The sequence below is a fragment of the Typopeltis vanoorti genome, chromosome 8, assembly GCF_054136105.1.
Source record: "Typopeltis vanoorti isolate ZY-2024b chromosome 8, IOZ_Tvanoo_1.0, whole genome shotgun sequence".
In the NCBI taxonomy this organism is placed as follows: domain Eukaryota; kingdom Metazoa; phylum Arthropoda; class Arachnida; order Uropygi; family Thelyphonidae; genus Typopeltis; species Typopeltis vanoorti.
In genome coordinates, this window is record NC_143556.1 from 10,630,921 (window position 1) to 10,651,318 (window position 20,398).

The window sequence follows — 20,398 nt, forward strand, 5'->3', positions numbered from 1 at the left end:
GGAGGTGGCTTAGTGGCTTTGTGCTTTGCAGCCATATGACTGGGGAAGGAGTGTCCTAGGTTTGATTCCTGTCGACGACATGAGGAGCTGAAGGATCTTCCTCAGTCATAGCCAAGTTAGCCAATCTTGGGCGTGGACAGCAGGGTTTTTTTCGGGATGAAAAATTCCAGATAAACTGGAGTTTTTCATCCCGCAAGCAGGCAAACCGGCCCCATGAACACACGCACAAGGATACAGCCAGGAATACTTCGAGGCATAGGGGTGACCATTCTATCCTCGTATTTTCGGTTACAAAATCTAAGCATGCTTGGAGGGTTGTGGGCCTTAAAGGCCTGTTAAAGCCATTGAGATAGATAGTTAGTCTTTGGCATTTGTTAGCACAACTTGACCAAAGTTATAGGCATTAGTGAGACATGGTTGACAGGGAATGATTTGGTCATAGGACTCATTTGCAATAGTATTTTCAGAGAGGACAGAAGAAACTGGAAAGGGGGGGGGGTGTTACTGTTGATAGCAGAGGAATTAAAGCCGAAAAGAGTAGATGTACATCATGGGAACAGGGATTCAGTGGACAGTTCATTTCAAGCTGTCTCATGTGAGATAGAGGCTAACAGAACTATATATATGTGTGTGTGTGTGAGAGAGAGAGATTGGCTGCTGCTATAATGCAGAGGGAGGGGGTATATGGGAGACTGTAGATGACATGTACTCACAAATTAGCATAATGAGTAATTATGTGTGCATTTCTACTTTAGGTACATAGATTGGGAGGAGGAATGGTCATAGGCAGGGAAGGAAATGGAATTTATACAGCTGCTGTAATAGAAGGAATATGAGGTTCAAAAGTGCTGGATCCTTATTGCATAAGAGAATTTAACACTAACCAATCTAGCTATGCTACTTTTGCTTGGAGAAGCAAAAGTAATTTTGACTGGAAAGATTACCAGAGATGCAGAATTTTCTATTAAGAAGGGATATATGTGGAACTACAAAATAGGTGATTATGACAAGCTGAGGAGTCAGCTTTCAGCAGAGCCACATGGCATAAGAAGTTGAAGCGAGAGAGATGTTATTGGTGCATGGGAGATAATCAAAGAATGATTGAAGAAAGCAGTATCTGAATGTATGCATAAAGTCAGAAGGATAAATCAAATATGAGTTAGATGGATGGATAGTTTCATTAATCATGAGGTGCACACAAAGAAAAGTGGTGGAAAGTTTATAAAGGAAAAGGTGATCAGTATGCCCATGAGCCAGTATAAGGCACAGGCAAGAAGGTTAAACTGAATTATGAGAGAAAACTAGCTGATGATGCCAAAAGAAACACTAAAGAGATCTTTCGCTATGTGGCAAGTAAAAATGAGGAATGACTATGGAAGCATGACTTCACAAAGTTCTGATGGTAGGGAGGTAACAGCATCAAACCACATAGTAGTATTACTGTGTGAGCATTTTGCAGGGTAGTGCCATTTTGATAGTGACATTGCAATGCTTGATGTTACATTGACTGACAGCAGAATAGAAGTTGAAGAAATGGAGCTGCTTAAAATATTGCAGAACCTCAATACAAATACAGCCATGGGATTAGTGGCATATCGGTCCATGTATTATGAGAATTTACAAAGTCATTATCAGCTCTTCTGAACAAGCTGTTTAATTTAAGCCTTCTCAGTATACTCAGTACTGGGAAGGTGCGGGCAGAATAGTCCCATTATGTAAAGAAGGCTGCAACGTAGAAATAGAAAATTATAGGCCAATCAGCATCTCAGGAGTAGTGATTAATGTATTGGAGAAATTAATGGAAGATAGAATTCAGCACTAGATGAATAGGAATATGATACCCTATAAGGCAACATGGTTTTGTGAAGAGTAGGTCTTGCCTAAGTAATTTGATTACTTTTTGTAATCAAGTTGGATAAGGGAAATAACTACTCAGTGATATTGCTAACTTTGCAAAAGCATTTGACAAAATTTCACATAGAACTTTATTGCATAAATTGGAGTAAATAGGAATGTATGTGAATCTGGTGATTTTCATTATAGGGTAGCTGATGGAGAGATATTAAAGAATGGTTTATGGAGGAGTTGAGTCTGGGAGAATGTGAGTGACCATTGGTGTACCACTGAGCTCAGTACTTCGTCCTCTGCTGTTTAATTTGTATATCAGTGATATAGGAAATGTTTGCTGATAATGCTAAACCGGGAAGAGCAATGGTAAATGAAGGTGATGTAGAAAACCTGCAGAAAAACTTAAACAGAATAGCAGTATATACAAAGTTAAATGGCTGCCAGTTTAATGTGGCAAAGTGTAAAGTGATGCACTTTGGGAAGAGATCACAAGCTGTGTATTATATTGATGGAACTGAACTGCAGGAAAGTGATGAGGCCAGGACTTGGGTGTGATTGTGGACAGAGAAAGTTTAGAGAGCATATTGTTGAAGGTAACCAAAACAACATATCAGATTGTGTGGTTGCTGAACACACTAACCAGCAGAGATTGGGAGGTTATTATTCCCTTATATAAGACTTTAATAAGGCTACATCTGGACTACTGTGGGGAAAAAGTTGTGGAGAGGATCCAGAGGCAAGGGACAAAGATTGTGGTGGATCTGTGGAATGCTCCCTGTGAGAATAGATTGATTGTCCGTAAGCTTCAAAAATTAGCTGATAAGCAAAAATGAGGAGACATGATAGAAGCATGGAAGTTATTAAAGGGGTTTCATAGGATTGATACTGAAGACTGTTTTCAGTACATAGCATGAAGGAGGAGAACATTGGGTCACCAGTGGAAGTTGGGTGAGAGTATGGTTAACAAGAGTGTTAGGACTAGATTTTTTGCTTGGAGGGTGGTGAATGGGTAGAATGGGTTGAGAGGTGGTTGTGGGTGCTTCATCAGTGAATGAGTTTAAGGAGACATATGATGTTATGTTGGAGGTTTAATGGATTTTTTACAACACTCAAAAAGAATTAAAATAGAATTTAATACTTCCTATATTTCGTCCTAGTCACTAGGACATCTACGGGGATTACAAAAACAATTAATGTAACATGCACACAAAAACTTACAATACTAAGCCCAACCACGTGGGTGACACTAAAGTCCTATCTAGGTGGAGCGCCCTCTAAGGGTGGTCGTAGGTGGCCTGGAATGTAAGGTGGGACCTCTGGTGATGAGTGTTTCCCAAATCTTCAGAAGCTTAATGCAACCGTATTTATTTAGATTTGGTTGGTTTTCTTCCATGATACTCTGTGGGTGGTGTCCAACACATGGTCAGCCAAGCCTGAATGGCCATAGTTGTGTTTAATGATGTACAACTTGTGTTCCTCCAGGCAGATGGATGCTGATCTGCCTGTCTGTCCAAAGTACGCAAGCTTACAGGAACAGGGTACTTTGTAAACTCCAGGCAGAGAAAGAGAGGAAGTAGCTGATCTTTAGTAGACCAGATAAGGGTAGCAAGTTTGCGGTGGGGCTTATATGCTGTGTGTAAGTTATACGTTTTTAGTATCTTGGCTATTTTTTCCGAAGTGCCACGGATGTAGGGTATGGTGATGGCATTTTTAAAATCTTGTTGACAAGAGGGACGGGGAATAAACCTCCAACATAATGTCCTCACAGCACTTAAGCCTCTACACAAGAGACATATGATGGGTGTTGTGTGAATAATGGATCTCCCACAATGAGTCTTCTGACTCCATGTAGATACCTTTATAATAATAACAACTAAAACTGCTCTTTCTGAGAAATATAAAGTGCTTGAAATATGTACTTAAACTTACTGCATTCTGCAGGGCACATTTTTAGTTATTTTGCATTTCATACAAGAATTCAGTTGTACTAGCAACGATACATATACCAGCATGTTATGGAAAGAAACTTTGAAACAAAAGATAATCTAGGGATGGGACATGTGAATAATTTTTTGTCTTTAATTGAAAATATATCATCATCATCATCAAATTCCTGCCATGTACCCTCAAGGGGTGTACAGGATATGATAAAATAAAATAAATAAATTGAAATATAAATTAAAATAAAATTTAAAATAAAAAAAAAGACCAAAATAAAATTGAAAATATATTTCAGCTTTTAAAGACTATTATGGACTCAAATGACTTGGGAAATTACTAAGTGAAACCTCCAGAGAGTCAGGAACTCATCGAGGTAGGCCATATACTACACACACACACACCAGCTATCACTTGGTCTTGAATTCATTCAAACTGCTTGCATTGCACACACAACATCCAATGGCAATCTGCACCACTCTATGAGAGAAAAGTCTAGTTCTCACCAGATAGTGGCATTCATTCTATTCATTCCATAAAATGAAAAATTCCATCAACTGAATTCCTCTACGACTCTTTCAGAAGTTTGTAAATCTCAATCATATCACCCCTCCCCTTTCTCCAGTTTGCTAGTGTCTGCAGCCTACAAATTCTCAATCTATCTTCATAATTAGTATTTCACAATCCTGATATTTGTTTTGACACTTCTCTCTGCATTCAACAATCTATCACTATCCCCCCCCCCCACAGAAACCAGGAGGCCAGACTCGCACTTATTAGTCCAAGTGAGATCTTATCAAGGCCTTGTATAGAGGCAAAATGACTTCCTTAACATTACCGTCATCTGCCCAATGCTGTATACGGTCCTTCACTGATTTCTCCAAGATCTTAACAACTACTGATGACACATAAACTGACCTAATTAGACACTTCCAGTCTGCTACCACCCTTATGCAATGGCACTTCCATTCCCTAATCTGGCTGTGGGAAAGGTGCCCGCAGCCAGACTTTCATTGTAAAGCCAGGTCAAAGGCGCTGTCAGTTCTTTAGCACATTCTCTCAAATCTCGTGGGAAAATACCATCCAGTCCCACAGCTTTACTGACATATCTAGAGTACTTAGTATTTGGAACACACTCTCCTCCTGCACCTCTAAACCTTGAACCTGCCCTATCTAGTATTAAAATTTACTCCTCTAGGATGAAATACTCCAATAAAGTGTTCATTGAACAATTCCAGTATGTCCTCTGGATCAGTCACTCTATTCCCATTTTTATCCCACAATGTCATTCTTCCACAGTCATTTCTCCTCCTACTGACCATATAGCTAAAAAATTCCTTAGGATTTTCTTTGGATTTTGGGCCAATCTCTTCTCATATTCCAGTTTTGCCTTCCTTACCATACTAGTCACTCTCCTGGCCTGTGTCTTATATTCTTCATGCATCTTCCCTTCACCCGTCTCCTTATATCTCTTCCATAGTCTCTTTTTCGCTTGCAGTTCCTGTTTAATATTGTTTGTCATCCACTTTACTCCAATTTGTATCCTCTTCTTCACTCTTTGAATACAGCTTACTATTGCTGCTAACAAATATTCCTTCACAATTTCCCAAGCACTAAAGATATCCCGTCCTTTCAATTCCTCCCTCCCTGAAACTTCCCCAAGTTGACGTCTAAGACTATTATAATCACCTGCCTTATAATTCCAAATACGTTCCCATCTCTTTGATACTCCTGCATGTCTATTCATCTTCCAAGACAAAACCATATGGTCACTCTCTCTCCAACTGGAGGACAGATCTCATCTCAGTTATACCAACTCTTATGATGCTATAACCAAATCCAAAACTCTTGAGCCTCTTGTTTCCTCTATTACATGTTGCCTAAGACATTTGTCCCTCAACAATTCTAGAAATTCCATTCCCTTATTATTATATGCATCTTCCTCTCCCCAATTTATACTGCTGTAGTTAAAATCTCCCACAACAATCATTCTTCTTGCAAAACTCAACTGTCTCAACATCCCCTGGTTGCCACCCTCTGTGCTCCTTGGTCTTTAGCAACACCCCACTAAATATCCTGTCCTGCCCACCTCTACCTCACACCATATGCTTTCAAAATCATTAGTGTCACTGCCTTCCAAAGCCTCCACTCTTAGAGGACATAAGTCATCATTTATCATAAGCAGTACTACACCACTACACTTTCCCTTCCTATCCTGCCGAAAAATGCTGTACCCAGCAACTTCCATTCCTGTTATTATATCCTCTTCTGTCAACCACGTCTCAGTGATCCCAATAATCTTTGGCCAGGCTAATGCTGTCAGCACCACCAATTCCTCTCCTTTATTCCGAATACTCCTGGCATTAGTATAAAGCATAAAATTGCGATTGTTTCTATACTCAACATTATCCCCTCTAGACTCCACTGGGCTCAGCATTACCTGATATCATCCACCTTCTCTCAAGTATCCATTCCCACAAGAAGCCACCCCTGCTACGAACCACCCTGGGACACTCCGACTTGTTCAGAACAGCAATCTCTCCAGATGCCTACGTTCTTCCTCATTCACATGCAAGCGGTCTCTTGCATACAATTCCTCTCTGTCCTCAAATGCCTTCCAAGCATCCACATATTTCAATCCTCTCTTCTGACACATTCTAGCTATTATGTTATTCAGTATTACTGCTCTTCTGCTCAACTCGTCACTATCATACGTAGGCAACACACACTATTCCTCTCTGCATCTTCTTTCATACAACCTTAATCAAGAATCTCATATCTCTCGCTGCCCAATTTACATTACCACTCAAGTCATTTGTTCCTACCATCACAATATCTCATCCACCCTTTCACCCCCTCTTAATTTCCATAGCCACACTTTCTATCATTCCTCCAGGCAAACACTACACTGCTCATTATCAATCATTGTCAAACAACTATCATTGAGTCTCCATATATTACGCCTCTTACCATCCTATTCCACGATTGCTCACATGCATCCCTCACTCTCTCCTCTAACACTTTCTCTCTGTGCTCCCCTACTTGCCTTCCTGACATCACTCTGTCACTGGTTCTAGTGCTCCCTTGCATTCCTCTCATTCCCTCTCTCCTACTGTTTCCATTCTCTCTTCTATCATTCCCATATCTCTCTCATTCCCTCTCTTTCATTTATCGTGTTCTCTCCTCTTCTATCATTCACATAACTCTCTCTCTCATTCCCTCTCTTCTGTTGTTACTATTCTCTCCTCTTCTATCATTCCCATAACTCTCTCACTCCTACTCTGATTTGCCTTGCATTCGTCTCTTCCATTTGCCTAATCTCATCTTTCACACTTCTCATCTCATTCCCTAGACATTCCACCTGCTCTTTCAGCTCATCTATCTCTCTCTGCAAGTCATCCACTCTTATTTGCCATTCATCCTCCCAATTGAGACTATCTCCTAAAACTTCACAATCATTCAACATTTCCATACTCCCCACTCTCATTATTTTATTCATATTTCTGTCACCCTCTATCATACCACTCATATCTCTACTTGGAGAATCTCCCATCTCTGACTCAATGAGGTCAGTTATAGTCATCTCTAACTCACCAAGTTCCTCCCATTGTCTGCATTTTGTGCATATACATATCCCCCCTTCTTTCACTTGCCACATATACAACCACCAGGATGTATACATTCTCAAGTCCTCCATGCTACAAAATCCTGTATGATATCATGCAAAATGGAGTCCTTAAAAGGGGGGGGGAGGACTTGGTGATACGCCATTATTAGTGTGAATATAGTGTCGCTAATTAGTGTCAAAAATAGTGTCACAACTAAACGCTAAATAAGTATAAGGGAGTATAACTATATAAGTAAAAGTATAAACAAAACATTTAAGTATAATAAATATAAATAAAATAAAACTAAATAATGATAACTTTTGTCATCTTCGTCTTGTCTTCCACCGTTATGCATCCGATTACGACCCTGTCTTCTCGGTAACCAAAATACACAATATAGGGACAACAACTAACTTCAAAAACAACCACTGAAAAATGCTTGTATTCCAGAAAAACAACGTAGCACTACAAAAACTTAGAAAAACAGACTATTCACCAATTCAGTTTATGTATTTTTTAAATTATTTCCATCCAGCAACTGATACCATTGTGCCAAACCCAGTGTACTTCTCAGTTAGTTTTAATTTCCTGCTTTGTATTTCAGCATATAACCTCTTCTGAATGGAAATTCATAAACATAGCCACTTCCCAAGTGAGTACTGCATGATCACTGCATTGGCAGAATAGTTACATCTTTAACTGAAACGCAATCAGCATTAAAAAGACAAAGACAATGGAAATAGGCAGAAACATTGAAAATATCAACTGCATTGTGAATGGAGAACCTATAGAACAAGTGAAACATCTCAGCTACTTAGGCACAGTTTTTAGTGAAGATGGTAAATTAAATATTGAAATAGACAACAGAATTCACAAAGCTGGTATGGTAGGAAGTCAACTGAATAAATTTATATGGAATAAGAGAGAAATTAGTCAAAACACTAAATTAGCTATATACAAGACAGTGTTCAAACCAATTTTAACTTATGAACCTGAGAGCTTGGTCAGAAGTAAAACACTTGACCAAAGACTAGAGACTGCAGATATGAGAGTCCTGAGAAAGATTAGGGGCATGAACAGATGTCATCAATGGCAGTATCGTATTAAAAACGATAATATTAGGAAAGAACTTGGCATTGTCAGCATCCAGGAATGCATTAGCAGAGCTTTTCTGAGATGATATGATCGCTTAAACAGAATGGGCGAGGAAAGATTAGCAAAACAATTGTTCTCTGCCAGGTTGGCAGAAAAAAGACCCAGAGGAAGACCAAGATATAGATGGATTGATACGGTAAAAAATGCCTTGGAAGATAGAAATATAAGATCTGATAATGTTGGAGGAGTCTTGATAGGTAACAGTCTGATTTGGAGGAAAATTGCAGATATGATGTTAGTAATGATGTAAATTTTTCATGTAGTAGTATCATATCCTGTACACCCCCTGGAGGGTACATGGCAGGAATTTGATGATGGTGATGATGACGTATGTAGTCTGGATATATATTTTCATATTTTAAGCACCAATTATAAGAGTGGTATTTGACGCTCATTTTTTAAAATATCTTAAAACTTAAAAGTAAGTTTTATGGTGATATTAAAAATTCTGTCACTTCAGATTCTAAAAGAAATGTTTAACACAGTATACTAGTTTTTAATTGCAACTTCTGTATTGTTTTACAAGCTAGGAATATGATCCATGTTGACATAAATTTTTTTTGTGATTAAAATCAGTTAAGGAATTAACTACTGAAAATTTGCATCCTTTATAAAGCACATTATTAATCAAAACTTATTATTATATGTAAATTAATTTCAATAATTTGCATTTATGTCATATAGCTTTTATAATAAGGGCCATTATAATACCATTCTTAATATATCTGTTTAGGGAATTGACACTTTGTTCCAAGTTGCTTTGGCTCTCCTAATGGTAAGTTGGACTTTTTGGGGGGGGGAAGGGGTGTCATTTTATTAAATTTTTGATATTTTGATTGGATATATAAAATTCATAATGCATGGTAAAAGGTAAAATCACAGGTGCTGAGTAGAGCTGTGATTGTTCTAGTATATAAAAGAACTTCAGAAACATTAGAGAAAAATGAATTTAGATAGGCGTTATGAGGTCTAGAATCACAAAAGTAACATGGATCCTGTTTTCTTTCTGTAGATCTTGAAGGTATAACAATATACATGTATAACATAAAGGTTGAAGGATGACTGTATGTTATAACTTTTTGTTGTTATAAGATATAACATGCAGACTTCCCCCCCCCCCCCCCCCCCACACACACACTCCTCCTGCTGAATCTGTGCACTGACTCATTCATGATCATAGCTCCCTTCTATAATACTGCGTTAACAGACACTCATGACTTTTACTTTCTCGCTTTTCTTTTTTGCATTCATTAGCAACATATCTTTCACCTTAACTCTCTCTCTCTCTCTTTGTGTCCTTAATCTTAGCTCCAGGAAAACAAAATTTTATCACTCTCATCAAGGAGAGAGTGATGAAATCACCATACAAAATCTGATCTCTATTTTCATGCTTGTGTTCTGCTTTCTCCCCCCCTTTCTTTCGCTTCTATGTCATTCCATTTGCTAGGCATTTTTCCAACCACCCAATCTCGTGTTTTGTCCTGTGAAAATTTCCACATAAGTGTGCTCTGCTATCTGTTACCATCTGATTGTTCTCTTCATTTTCCACTGCATCATTCGTACAGTCTCATGCCACCTGCAACACTAATTATGCCAATCACATTATCATGCATTTCTTCTTTCAAGTTACCACCAGTGGCACACCCAGAGGGGGGCCCTGACCCCCAAAGAAAAAGGAAAAAGAACACTAGAAAATTTTCCAAAAATCTTTTCCTAATTAATAAAATTCATTTTTTTAAAATTTATGTTGTGTCGTGTCTTCTATTTCTATACTACTTATGAATTAGCGATCATTGATAATAAATTTAGTTTACTCCTTTATCCAAGTGTAAGCAAACAAAGTTTGTGCCTGAAGTATCTTCAGGCACAGGACTTCAGGACTAAGGCAACTCATGGTAAAGGTGGACCAAGCTCTCATCGCTCCTTTTCTTAGTATCTCCCATAATGCAAAGCACATCTCCTTGCGGACATGTATAATGCTATGCATTAAGGGAAGGGCCACTACCCAGACCAGTTTCGACCTTTATTGAGGTGTCGTCAGTGGGAGCCAGACAAAATTTATCCAGGTCTGGATTCAGACGTGGATAAATTACTCTGGATTTAGAGTGTGTATTCTCAAATCATCTACTCAACTCGTCCCCCCCCCCCCCAAGATTAAACCCTGAGTGCACTACTAGTTACCACTATCACTCTTCTTGCTCTGCACAAATTTTTACATGCACTCATGAAAAACTTTTGAACAAACATATTCCTCAGTTTCATTCTCTTTTCAAAAATCTTTCGTTCTTTGAAGGCTATATATTTTGCATATACTGTAGTAAACATAATCACATATATTAAAATTGCCTGCTATTGTTTTGCTCATGATGCACAATAAAATAAATATTAAACCTTGAAAAATCCTAAAATTACGCACACTCCCCTTACAATTAATCACACAAACACTCAAAAAAAAAAAATAATGCAAAAAGAATAACTTAATTTTCGCTAAAATCTTCCAAAAAGAACTTATCTTCCCTCACCAAGATTCAGTCTATACTATACAGAATCCATTGATTCTGCTAGTATATATTGAAGGCATTATGGGTTACAAAAATTCTTTGATAGAAAGAGGAGATATGATAAAAACCTAAGTTATTGAAAATTTGATGCAGAAAAAATTTTTCATTGGATAACAAGAATGCAGAGAACATGGGATCACATCAGGAAAATGTGTGCGGTTAGTATAGACATGAGGAATGGATTTCTCTTTGCTTAGAGAGTGGTGATCAGTGGAATGGATATTCAGTCATTTGTAAATTCTTTTTCAGTGAGTTCTCCTTTCACTTGTCTACACACAGAGCACTAGCATACCATAGGTTCTGTGACCACTCGTGGGATTTATATTATAAAAATATATATATATATATATCTTCCTACTGCATATTACTTTTATTTAATTAACTCTTCTTCAGCGGTAATTCACAAAGTGAAAATAATGATCATGAAAATACCGTATTTTTCGATAGATAACGCGTACGTTATCTATACAAAAACGTCTTAATTCGTTAAAAATGAACATGCGCAGTATACATTTGAAAGGTATGAGAGGTAAATCAAATGTAATAACAAAACTAAGATAGAAGTATTACTTAATATTTATTGAACATTACACTATTCAAATCCAAAAAATTCTTCATCAGACTCAATATTGAAAGAATCTATTGCATTAAAAATTTTGTTTTTAACACAATTTAACAGTATTTCTTCAGCTTCATAATCATTGTCACCGGATACTACTGCATTCCCTTGTGCTTTAATGAAACCATTTCTAACATTCACTTACAGCAGCCCAACTTTCTACAATCCACGTAACTATATCTTTATATGACATTCTTTTCATCTGTCCTGCTATCAGTCTTCCCGCTTAGCCCACAAATTGTCTTTGAATAGTTTATTTACAGCAAGATCAAGGGGTTGGAATTTTTTTGTTAAACCACCTAGAATGACGGCCAATTTGGAATACTTACAATTGTTTTAACTTCTGCTGTCGTGTGCGACGTGAAAAAAATCGACCACTGCTACTAGCAGCGCATGTGCTTTTAAAGAATTCCTCTGTCCTCTGTGTGTACAACTAACTCCACCATTAGTTGGCACATGCGCATTATCTATACATCAAAAGGAGTGATGAAAATGTTGGGGGTGCACGTTATACATTAGGTGCGCATTATCTATCGACAAATACGGTATATGTTTTTAACATGAAGATCATACACATCCAAGGGATGTTCAGGCTACTGTGATAGCACTACATGATTAAGTTTACATTTTTATTAATCTCCTATCAACAATTTTCTTCCAAATTAGTCTCTATTACTTGTGAGCACTCCAATATTATCATATCTAACATTTCATTCTTCTAAGTCAGTTCTGACTGAATCAATCTACCTAGACCATGGTCTTCCTTTGGGTCTCTAAGGTGGTACCTTAGAGACCCAGATTAGATTAGCTTGGCTTGCACATTCTTGAATGCTAATAGTGTCAAATTCATTTCTAATATCTTCATTTTTGATATGATTCTGCCATTGATGTCATCAGTTCATTTCCCTAATTTTTCTCAGAACCTTCATATTTTGTGCCAAGTGGTTAGCTTATCTGCTTACCACTCAGCCAGAAAAAGGCTACGGGTTCAAATCCTGCTGTAGGCATGGATATTTGTGATTGTCTGTAAAAATACTAATGGTGGGGGTGCTGGGTAGTAGATGGCATTGGTGTAGATGTGGTTTGCTCTAGTTGGTGTAGACAGAGAGTTGTCGAGTAGGTACCCTCCCTGGTAAGTCTTTGGACTCCTTGGTAGTGTCATATAATAATAATTCTTGCATTCAGCTTTATTCTCTTTTTTATAGATGGGTACTATGAGAGCTCTTCTGCAATCGTTAAGAATTCGACCGTATGTCCAAACCTTCTGAATTATTCACTGTAGCCGTTGCAAAACATTTATACCTCCATACTTAAGCATTTCTAGTTGAATGTCATCTACTCCAGCTGCCTTTCCACATTTCGAGTTTTCTACCTTAAGTATTGATATGTACTCCTCTTTGCATTCCTCTTGAAAATTTTCTAGTGTGGTTTTGTCACTGCTTGGTTCATTTAACACTCTTTCAAAATAATTACTCCACGCAGCTAAGATATCCTTTTCATCAGTTTTCATGTCACCTTTGTCATATTTGATTTCTTTTACAGTACTCTTTCCTCCATTTCTAAGCTTTTTCGATAGCCTCCAGAACATTTTGCTACCTTCCTGATATTTATTTTCTATATTCTTACCAAAGTCTTTCCATGACTTTTGTGTAACTACTTTTACACATAGCTTAGCTCGCTTACATTTTTCTCTGTATTCTTTTAGGGCATCTGCTGACTTATTGCTAGGAACTTTTGGTATGCTTTCTTCTTTTCCAGTACTGCTTCTTGAACTTCTTGTTTAACTCCACCATGGTGTTCTTATTTCTTCATCCTTGCAGATAACTTCATCACATACCTCCCTAGCTAAAACAATCAATGTCTTCTTTAGAGTTTGCCACAGAGACTCCAAGGTTTGATTTTTGTTTTCAATTTGTTTCATTTTTTCTTCAATAATAGTCAAGTCTACAATTTACTTGCATTTTATTTATCGTATGGCTATTACATCGCAAGAAAAAGAAACATATACAGTGTCGTGATGATTATAACAGTATGTCATCGTCATCGTATGTTATGCGTTTGCGCAGGCCTACACATTTTACCACGTAAGCTTCCATAACCGATAATCCTGCAGAATAGTTGGTTGCTCCTTAACAGTATGTATATAATTAAAATATAAATAGACATATATATATATATATATATAAAAAATCTAAACTCGACATCTCTTAATATATGTAATTTCTACTGGTGTTGTTAAATATACAAACAACACCAGTAGAAATTACAAATACAAAAATTAAGATTCTTCTATCAGTCTGATATTACAAGTTTATATCTAAGCTATTAATCCAGTCAATAGTCGCAAGTGTTGGAACTAGGAAATCTTGTTCCTCTCCTTTGTATGCTCTCAGTGGGCATTCTTTGCGAATATGGGGAATGGTCTGCTTCTCACTTCCACAGTCACATTGTGAGGAATGAATTTTCTGGCACTCATAAAAAAAAAAAAAAAAAAGTCTACACATCAACCATGGTTAGTCCTTAGCTGATTTAAAGTAAATCCAAGTTTTACATGGAAGGTCATATCCAGGTGGTTGTTCTGCAGGTCTGGATCTGCAAACATCTTCCATTGGCATCTCCACTCTTGATTGACATCAAAATTGTCCTCCAGCAGTCTTATAGCACTTATAGCACGAGATATCCTACTAACAGGAGGATATCTCGATTTCAATCTATTTATTAAATTTGAAGCGTTTCTATGCACTGGAAGATGGGGGTTTTCCTGAATCTTTCTATACTCCCTACATAAGGCATTGGCTCTTCTTAATTGTGGAGGAGAAATATGGCTTAAAATAGGAAGCCATTCTATAGGAGTACTTTTGATTGTCCCTGAAATAAGACACATTGTATTATTGAGCTGTTTGTCAACCAAATGGGTGTGTGTGCGCTGTTAATCCACACCAGAGCTCCATATTCGGTGGTGGAAAATACAAGGCCAAGAACTGAGCATCTAATCCATCTCAGAAGCTCTACAAGATATTCTAGTCAGTTGCTGAATTATATTGTTGCAAGTCTTGATTTTAGCTGATGTGTTTAAGAGGTGTTTTTTAAATGTCAAAGACCTGTCAAGAGTTATTCCCAAATGCTTTGGGGTACTGTTGTGTCGAAGAAGTTGTCCATTAAGGTAAACCTGAAGTTCTCTATTGGCAAGTTTGTTATTAAGGTGGAAGCAGCAGGTCTCAGACTTGTTGGTATTCGGTTGAAAACGCCAATTCCTGAAATATCTTTCAAGAGAGTTCAGGTCAGTCGTCAGTGTTGTCTCTGTAGTTTCTGTTGAGCCACTACTTGTTGCCAGAGCCCAAATCATCTGCATATCCAAATTTTTTGAATATGGTATCTAGCATGTTGGCGATATATAAGCTCAATAACATCAGAGAAAGGACAGAACCCTCATTTATAAACTACTTAAAGTTACACGATGCAAAACAACAACAATTGCGTTTATCATAATATGCTCAGTAATAGGTTATTCCAGGTTGTTATGGGAACCAAAACAAGTGGAAGCAAATCACTGAATAATGTTAGTTGTTGTTTTGCCTCGTGTAACTTTAAGTAGTTTATCTATATATCTATATATATATAGTCAAAGATAGAACCTGGTCTATAGTGCTTCTGTTTGGTCTGAATCCTGTCTGTTCAATAGTTATATGTCCCAGTCGTCAGTATTTTAGGGCCTATTCTGTTTGGTAAAAGTCTCTCCAATAATTTAAGATATGTGCTTAACAGAGCAACTATTGTACTTTACTTCTAAAAGCTGCTCAACTTTGATTCTTCTTAAAACTTTCTTACATACTGTTCTTTTCAGTGTGATATCCATTTTTATCCTGCTTAGTACTAAGTAATGGTCACTTCTAGTTTCAAATCCACTGTATGCTCTTGTATCCTGAATGACCTTGAAGACATCACTATCAAGAATGGCATAGTCAATGAGGCATTGCTTGTGTCTTCTCTTCTTGTGCACATCTTTATGTTGAAAAACATGGTATTAGTAATGACCTTGTTAGTAATTGCTCTTTTCTCCAAATTTTCCTAAAATGTTACTATATGATTGGTGAAATTAATTTCCTTTTCTGCTGTTCAGATCTCCAATGAACACCACTTTTTCCATTTTCTGTATGTCAACTGACTCTCTAATAACAAAAAATTCCTTAAGTTCTTCCTTAGAAGATCCTTCTGTTGAGCCATAGCTACAAATGTTTCATTGTCTATTTCCCCATTTTGAAGTTTGCCCACATTACTACCACATAACTGCCTTCCAATCAAGAAGTTTATCTTCATGTTTGGTGTTGAATGCTATTGCTATTCCTTCCTTTCCTTAATAATTTTTGCCTGAAAATAGCATCCGATACGTATTATTTAGTAATATCTCACCTGTTTTTGTCTTTGTAATCCCAATTAATTATGTCCATATGGTACTTTTCCAATTCTGCAAGTTCAATTTCCTTTCCATTAATACAATACTCTTTATATTGATGGTGCCTATCTTCAGTTCTTCTGTTGTTGAGTTTATTCATCTTCTTCTTCTTCTTCTAGATGCTGAGTTGGAGTTTGTTCCAGTAGCTTGACTGCACATCATATGAATATGCATATGAATTTAAATACACATTTTACCAAAATCCAGAGCCAAACCTTCTATTTTTAACTGAGCTTTAAATTTTAACTACTACTGTCCATTTGGACTCTGTGAACTACACAGTATAATTCTGTCTTCAAGCTTCGAGGGTGGTTCTTGTACATTTGTACAATTCAATACTTTATGCCAAATCTAGCCTATTTTTAGAAAATTAAAATCTGTCTTCTGTCTGATCTTTTCTTAACCATTTTGCCTTGGTTAAGTATGCTTTAGAAGTGTGCACTCCTCTAATAATTGAAACTATAACTTTATGCATTTCCTCTCCTAAGGATGAGAGGGCATATTCACCAGAAGAGGGAAAAGAAGAAGACGACGACAGTAAAACCTGAAAGAACTGCAGAGATAAGAAAGCAAAGATAAAGAAATGCAGAAATAAGTTACTAGTTGTTTAATTGAGACATGCACTTTAGACATACTTTTTTTTGAATAATTGCTTCACTTATGTAATAGAAAAACTAAATATACGAGTAATTACTCGTAATTTATTACTCCTATATATTTTGCTCAAATATATCATGAGCTTCTTTTGGAGAGAAAGCAGAAAACCTTGTAACAATATTTAAATTCTGAATACAAGCACAAGTAATACAACATGTGTATAATATCACGTGTCTTGGTTGCAGTTGTCCAGTAGGAGGAATTGCTATTAGAGTTCAGAGACATGGAAATAGATGTATAATTAATTAATTAATTTAAAAAGAATAAATAACAATTAACAGTCATCACTTTCCAAAACTTGGAAAAAAACAGCCTGTCCAATTAAGATTAGGATGGTGGCAAAGGGCTTCATACAAAAAACAGATTATCAAATTTGAATTTACTGTAGTGCAGCATCTTAGTACTGTTTCAATGAACTCTGTGTCTAGGGTTGATTACATGAGAAGCAGGGCTTGAACCTTCAGAATTCAAAAATCTTATATAATCTTGTTGTTCTTTGATTGTAGTAGTAGCATGATGGCCAGTTTGTCCAACGTAGTAAAGTTGACAAGAATGAGGTGTTTGATAAACACCAGGCTAGGATAAAGGTGATAATGTATCTGTGATAGGCAGCAAGAAGGATGACAACTTCCAAGCAGGTTTGAAAGCAGTGTACAAATTATATCTGCAAAGGATCCTTTCTATTTGTTCAAATGTTCCTTTAAGATAGGGTATGCTAATCCTTTTAACATCAGATTGTAATCTGGAAAAATGACAATAATTAGCAAATATTTTCTGTATCAAGGTCTGTGTACAAGGCTTTTGATAATATCTATTTTTTTTTGTGAAGGATGATAATGTGAAGATGCATGGATATAGCAGCCTGTAAAAGATGGCTTTTTGTAAACAGAAATATTAACAATATTAACAGCAGTCAATATTAACAGCAGAGTTGCAATGTATTGAAGTATCCAAAAAAGGGATGATTGTTGTTAGATTCTCATTCAATGCTGAACTTGATTCGAATATATAAGGAGTTAATTTTATCAAGAAACTGAAGTTGTTCTGTTTTGGAGTGAGGCCAGATTGCAAAGATGTCATCCACAAAATGTAGCCAAATGTAAGTTTTGAGGAGAAATAGTGTTAGAAATCCAATCCTCTAAATGCTCCAAAACAGGGAGTTGCTTAAGGGTCAAAGCCAAATAACAGGGAGGAGACCTCCACATCGTCTTTCAGGAATGCAGAGAACTGATTGGAGTTTCTGACCTAATGTCCAATCCTCACCTTCATGTGGTGCACTCTGTTAGTAGATATACAGTGGGTACTGAATGAACTAGGATGGGCTGACAATTTGGGACTTAGCCAACCAAATTGTACTCTCTATTGGCTTAAATGACAAATGCATAAAACCACAAAAACCATTTCATGCTACTTGGAGCATTGCCCAGTTAAACAAGCCCCCCCCCCCCCTCCACAGTTTTTGTTAGGGAACGAGGGTGAACACTGAAAAGTCAGCTATTTGAACAAGCTCTAACTCAACATCTAAAAAAAGAAGAATAAACCTAACATCAGAAGAACTGAAGATAGGCACCATCAATATAAGAGTTTTGTATTAATGGAAAGGAAATCGAACTTACAGAAGAATTGGAAAGGTACCATGTGTACATAATTGGCACTACTGAGACAAAGAAAACAAAAACAGCTGAGAACTTATAAATCATAAATATAGGATGTTATTTTCAGGGAAAAAATAATCGAGGAAAGAATGGAGTAGCAGTATTCAACACCAAACATGAAGATAAGCTTCTTAATTCGAAGGCAGTTTGAAGTATAGTTATGTGGGAAAACTTCAAAATGGGGACATGGACACTGAAACTTATTTGTGCCTATGGTCCCACAGCAGGTTCTTCCAAGGAAGAAGTGGAGGAATTTTTTGGTTCATTAGAACTTTACATAAAAGAATAGAAAAAGTGGTCCTTCTTGAAGATCTGAACAGCAGATAAAAAATGAATCCTACCAGGTATATAGGAACATTTTGGGAAAATCTAATAATAATGGTAAGTATTTACTGGACTTCTGCTCAATATACAAAATAAATATCAGGAAGGTGGCAAAATATTTGGGAGGCTATTGAAGAAACTTAGAAATGGAGGAAAGAGTACTGTAAAAGGAATCAAAGACGATAAATGTGTCATGAAAACTGACGATAAGGATATCATACCTGTCTGGAGTAATTACTTTGAAATACTCTTAAATGAACCAAGCAGTGACAGAAGAACCATAGAAAATTTTCAAAAGGAATGCAAAGAGGAGTAGTTATCAATACTTGGGATAGAAAACACCATCAAAAACTTCAAATGTGGAAAGGCAACTGGAGTAGATGATATTCAACCTGAAATGCTTTTAAGGATGGAGGTATAAAAGTTTTGCAGTGGCTACAGTGCATAATTCAGAAGGCTTGGACATAAGATCAAATTCCCAATGATTGGAGTAGAGCTCTCATAGTCCCCATCTGTAAAAAAGGGAATAAAACTGAATGTGAGAATTACTAAGTGTTCCAGGTAAGATTTATGCATGCATAAATCTTACCTGGAACACTTGGAGAAGAACAAGCTGGGTTCAGACCATATAGAGGTTGTCAAGATCAGATTTTCACATTAAGACCAATAGTTGAGAAATCATGGGAATATGGCAAAGATTATGTACCTAAGTTTTGTAGATCTGGAAAAGGCATATGACAAGGTGCCGAGAAAAAAGCTTTTCAAAACACTACAATTATATGGGGTAAATGGAACATTATACAGAGCAGTACAAGTCTATATTTAAGTTGTCAGTCAGCAGTTAAAATTGAAGGAAATACAGGAAGATGGTTTGATGTAAAATCAGGGTTAAGACAAGTATGTACATTATCTCCATTCTTATTCATCACCTGTATGGATGACATTATGAAAAAAAGTGGCATCAAGCCTGATCTTAGAATTGGAATGTCAAACTCAGTTCTTTGCTTTATGTAGATGATATTGTACTGCTAAACACATCTAGTGCAAGACTCTGGGATTCACTAACTAAATGGAATATCAGCTGTAAGAAATTTGGAATGAAAATCAGTAATAAACAGACCAAAAAAAAAAAAAAAAAAAAAATGAAGATAGGCAGGAGCATAGAAAACTTCAGCTGTATTCTGAATGAAGATCCTATAGAATGAGTAAAATGTTTTGGCTATTTAGGCACAGTTTTAAGTGAAGATGGCAAGTTAAATCTGGAAATAGACAACAGAATAAACAAAGCTGGTACAGTGAGTAGCCAGCTGAATAAATTTATATGAAATAAGAGAGAAATTAGCTAAAACACCAAGCTAGCAGTATATAAGATAGTGTTGAAACCAGTTTTAAGTTATGCACCTGAGAGTTCGGTTAAAAACAAAGCATGGATCAAAGACTAGAGATCACAGATATGAGGGTTGCGAGAAAAATTAGGGGAATGAACTGATGGCATCAATGGCAGAATCATATTAAAAATGAAGATATTAGAAAGGAACTTGACATTATTAGCACGCAAGAATGTTTCAGCAGAGCTAATC

The 20,398-nt window shown here is 36.7% G+C and overlaps 1 protein-coding gene across 3 annotated transcripts in view; it reads left to right on the forward strand.

The window, feature by feature from the left end:
- Nucleotides 1-20,398, forward strand: part of LOC150103728 (rab GTPase-activating protein 1-like) — a 473,281-nt gene that overhangs the window by 287,590 nt on the left and 165,293 nt on the right. For all 3 annotated transcript variants that reach the window (XM_090397129.1, XM_090397130.1, XM_090397131.1), the window contains one exon: nucleotides 9,283-9,324. In XM_090397129.1, coding sequence (XP_090253255.1) covers nucleotides 9,283-9,324 — 42 coding nt within the window. The remainder of the gene's footprint in view (nucleotides 1-9,282; nucleotides 9,325-20,398) is intronic.